Source organism: Pristis pectinata, chromosome 12 (assembly GCF_009764475.1).
Source record: "Pristis pectinata isolate sPriPec2 chromosome 12, sPriPec2.1.pri, whole genome shotgun sequence".
NCBI lineage: Eukaryota > Metazoa > Chordata > Chondrichthyes > Rhinopristiformes > Pristidae > Pristis > Pristis pectinata.
Window position 1 is genome coordinate 55,394,490 of NC_067416.1, and position 3,623 is coordinate 55,398,112.

General features: G+C 42.9%; 1 gene segment (V, D, J or C); it reads left to right on the forward strand.

The window, feature by feature from the left end:
- Window positions 1–314: 314 nt before the first annotated feature.
- LOC127576488 (Ig heavy chain V region 6.96-like) lies at window positions 315–1,328 on the forward strand. The segment is given in 2 exon segments: window positions 315–367; window positions 940–1,328. Coding segments are annotated over 2 exon segments (435 nt in total).
- The last annotated feature ends 2,295 nt before the right edge of the window (window positions 1,329–3,623 follow it).

The following is a 3,623-nucleotide window of genomic DNA, read 5'->3' on the forward strand; positions in this document are numbered from 1 at the left end:
TCAACTAGGGCTCTAACAAACAGGTCTCTGGTCCAGTGGTACTATGGTCTGGATATCAAGCCATCTCTCAGGTGTCTGCGAATCGAGGTATTGTTTCTCTTCTCTGTGATCAGAGAACGTACTGTCTGCATTTTTAATTAACTCCATCTGGGGTAGGGAGGTAGCTCGCAGCAACTCCTGTCAGATCGACGCCATCTTTCCGATTGGAGTTCTACAGGAAGTGACAATGTACCGTACCACTTGGAACTTCAGGCTGCCTCTGACAGACGTCGCGCAGGTCAGTGACACACATAGAAGTTCTGTCTGTTGGGAACAGATAAAATGCGACTCCTTGCCCTCACCGCGGTGTGGGTGACATTCATCACGGGTAAGAATGCAAATGGGTTTAACGTTCCACTAAACTGCTGAGGTACTGCATACAGACCAGGTCCACAGTCATAGAGAACTCAGAGATAATCATCCGAGCGTGTAACCATCACGAGAGATCCAGCGGGTCGGGCTCGTTTCTCAGATATGTGGAGGCCTTGCATAAGATGAGCTTACAGAATCATGGGACAGGGAGATAGCGCTGGCACCAGTGTGAAATTCTCATCAGATTCGCAGGAGCATCACATCGGCAGTCGGTGATAAATTGAATGAAAAGTTCAGGAGAAACTTATTGATCAGTCATTATTGAAACAGTATAATGGGATTGTAAAACTCGATTCAGGTGGAGAAGTGGAGATTCAGAAAATGTTTGATGTTTGCAGGAGAGTAGAACGGGAGACAAGTAGATTGGGTGAAGAGGCGTCGTGGAACGTTGCCTGGGAGACAGATGTCATCCCGTTCTCTGCTGTGAAGTCTGTTTGCGTTTATGTGATCGACTCTGCGTGCTGGCCGGCCAGTTGTTTTCAGTTTAAACGTCAGTATTAATTTCCTATTTTCTCTACCCGTGTCCAGCTCTGAGCGATGATGATTCCGTGATTCAGCATGAGTCCGCGCTCACAATGACAGAGGAGCAGCACGTCACTTTAACCTGCAGCTACACCAGTGCTACTTATTATGTATATTGGTATCGCCAGAACCCATCCGGACGGCTCGAGTTTGCGGTCCTGAGAGCCACTACTGGCGGATATGCACTTAAGGCGGACTTTGCTGAAGGCCGGTTTTCTGATGTAGTCCAGCGGTCAAAGGAGGAGTATCGATTGACAATCCCGGCGCTACGGTTGTCTGACACAGCGATGTATTACTGTGCGGGGACTCACAATAACATGAACGGGCTAAATCCTCGTGCAGTAACTGCCGCAGATTTTGGGGCACAGCTGTTGTCTGTTACGGGCCGCTTGTAACAACGGCTCAGGCAGTGACACGTGAACACAGACACTGAGCATGACAGAATGTTCGCTTCTGGAGGCAGGGGCTGGTTTAATTCACAAAAAAGAAAAAAACAGAAGTTATTAATGCCTGAGTGCAATTGTTAGCAATTAATAAGAGTGAAAAATATTATAACATCCAATTGTTCTGCTGCATTTTGGCTTCACCTTCTGTCATTACCACGTGAATAATTTAAACCATATCGGACTTGTTGTTGTGGGAACTGATGTAGTCTGAAGAATAACTTTCTCTGATGCAATTAGCCCAACAGTATCCTGAAACAAGCTTGAGTCTTCTTTCATAGGAATTATATTACCTCAGCAGAAGCCTATTGCAAAGTAGTGATCAGTGTAAAGTGATCAGAGAAACGACCTGCACTAAGATGGACCAGCATAATAAGAGAATTGATTGGGTCCTGGTTCAGAACCGCTGCTGCAATACGGATAGCCTCTTGTTTTCCAGGGACGGCGCTATATTAGCAAGTCTAAAGAGGAGCAGGACAGTGTAAACTGTGATTGTGCCTGCTGTAAAATGGAGCAGTTTCAATAAAACAGTGACTTCACCAGGCCTGGTTGCTCTGGTTGGGGCCAGCCTGATAAACAACGAGGTCGGACATGGTACAAGTGTGGATAGTTCAAGATCAATGATGATCAGAAGGCAAAATACTGCAGACGCTGGAAAGAGAAAATTTAACAGTAAATGAAAGAAATATCCACTAAGTCGGGCAGAATCCATGGAGAGAGAGTGGAAAGAGAGGGGGAGGGAGAGAGAGAGAAAGTAAAGTACTTCAAGTGATTTATCTCTCTTCACAACATGGAATTCACCTGGTGTAAAAAATTACGGGTATAACATGTACAGTGACTGTTCAGAGTACAACAGGAACCAGTGTGATATGAGCAAGTGTAAAAACGTTGTGTAATATAAACAGAGTTGCTGTCTTGTGTACAAAATTCATTTTATGATATAAGGTCTTATTGATACAGGACATGCCGTATTTTGTGCAGTTTTGGTCCCTTTCTGCGTGTAATGCTGTAGGTAGATACCGATGACAGATCTAACCTCGCAAACTGCGCGGATAGTTTCAGTGCTGGAAATGAAGAGAACCTTGACTGCTCTCTTTCCATTCAGACTGATATTTATTTCTTAATAAGCAACTGAATTCGAAACAATCGAATAATTTACTGGGAAAGTCAACCAGATAAATCTTTTGTTAATTGAGAAACAGCTATAAAATTGAACAAGCAGAAATAAATTAAATGCTTTATGTCAACAATTTCCAGTATTCATGGTGAAACAAGCCAGATTTCCAGTCAATTCGAATAAGCCGTGGTTAATAATATTTTATGATGCAGAAGGAATTCTTTACTTTTCTGTTGAGAATTCCAAAATGAGTTTATCCAATAAATAACTCTATCCAATAAAATCCATCGATCAGGTGGGAAATGAAAATAAGAAAGTGGAATCATCTGATAGACCCGTGTTCATGTCAAAACAATGCAGTCTTCAAATTAAGTCTGAGTAATACATTAAATTACTTACATGAAAAAAGCGAGAAAACGCATTGCTCATTCTTCTTTCGATATGTGTCTTTCCCTCTTTACGTGAATATTCAGACGAAACAAACAAACGGGAGTAGTGGTATTTCACACAGCACAGCTCAGTCTTTTTAAAAGCCCATAGTTGATCTGATACCACACTGTAATGGAATTTCCTTCCTGTTTCTTTCAAAGATTTGATGCTCGTCCCTAAACCTGTCGATCTTAGCACGGGATAGGCCGAATGACTCAATTGCACAGTTCCCTGGTTTAGAAAATTGAAATGAAATAAGACATTTTTGGCCTCAACTGTCTCGTAAATAGGCTTCGAATTATTTAGAATTATCCAATCTTTGGTTAATTCATGACGGTAACTTGTACACAACATGTGTCAAGTCGTCCCATGATGAATATTGTATATTTCAATGTGGGTAGGTTTCATGCTTCTGAGCTCTATCCGGGAACGGTTCAGTCTACCCAATCAATACTCATCAGGCAGCCCCAACCCCCACCAAATCAACCTGATGAACGTTCTCTTAACGGTACACAATGCAAGAATTTCCCCCTGTATATGAAGACCAAACTGGTGCACAGTGCGACAGTGGTGTCCGCACTTCCGTTGACACAAAGTATTTATTGAATTGCTCCATCTTCCTTTGTTGCCATTATAAATCCCCATTATGAAGCAGGAGGTGGTGAACGCATTGGGCATCCGCTGTGCGACGGAGAAGGCCC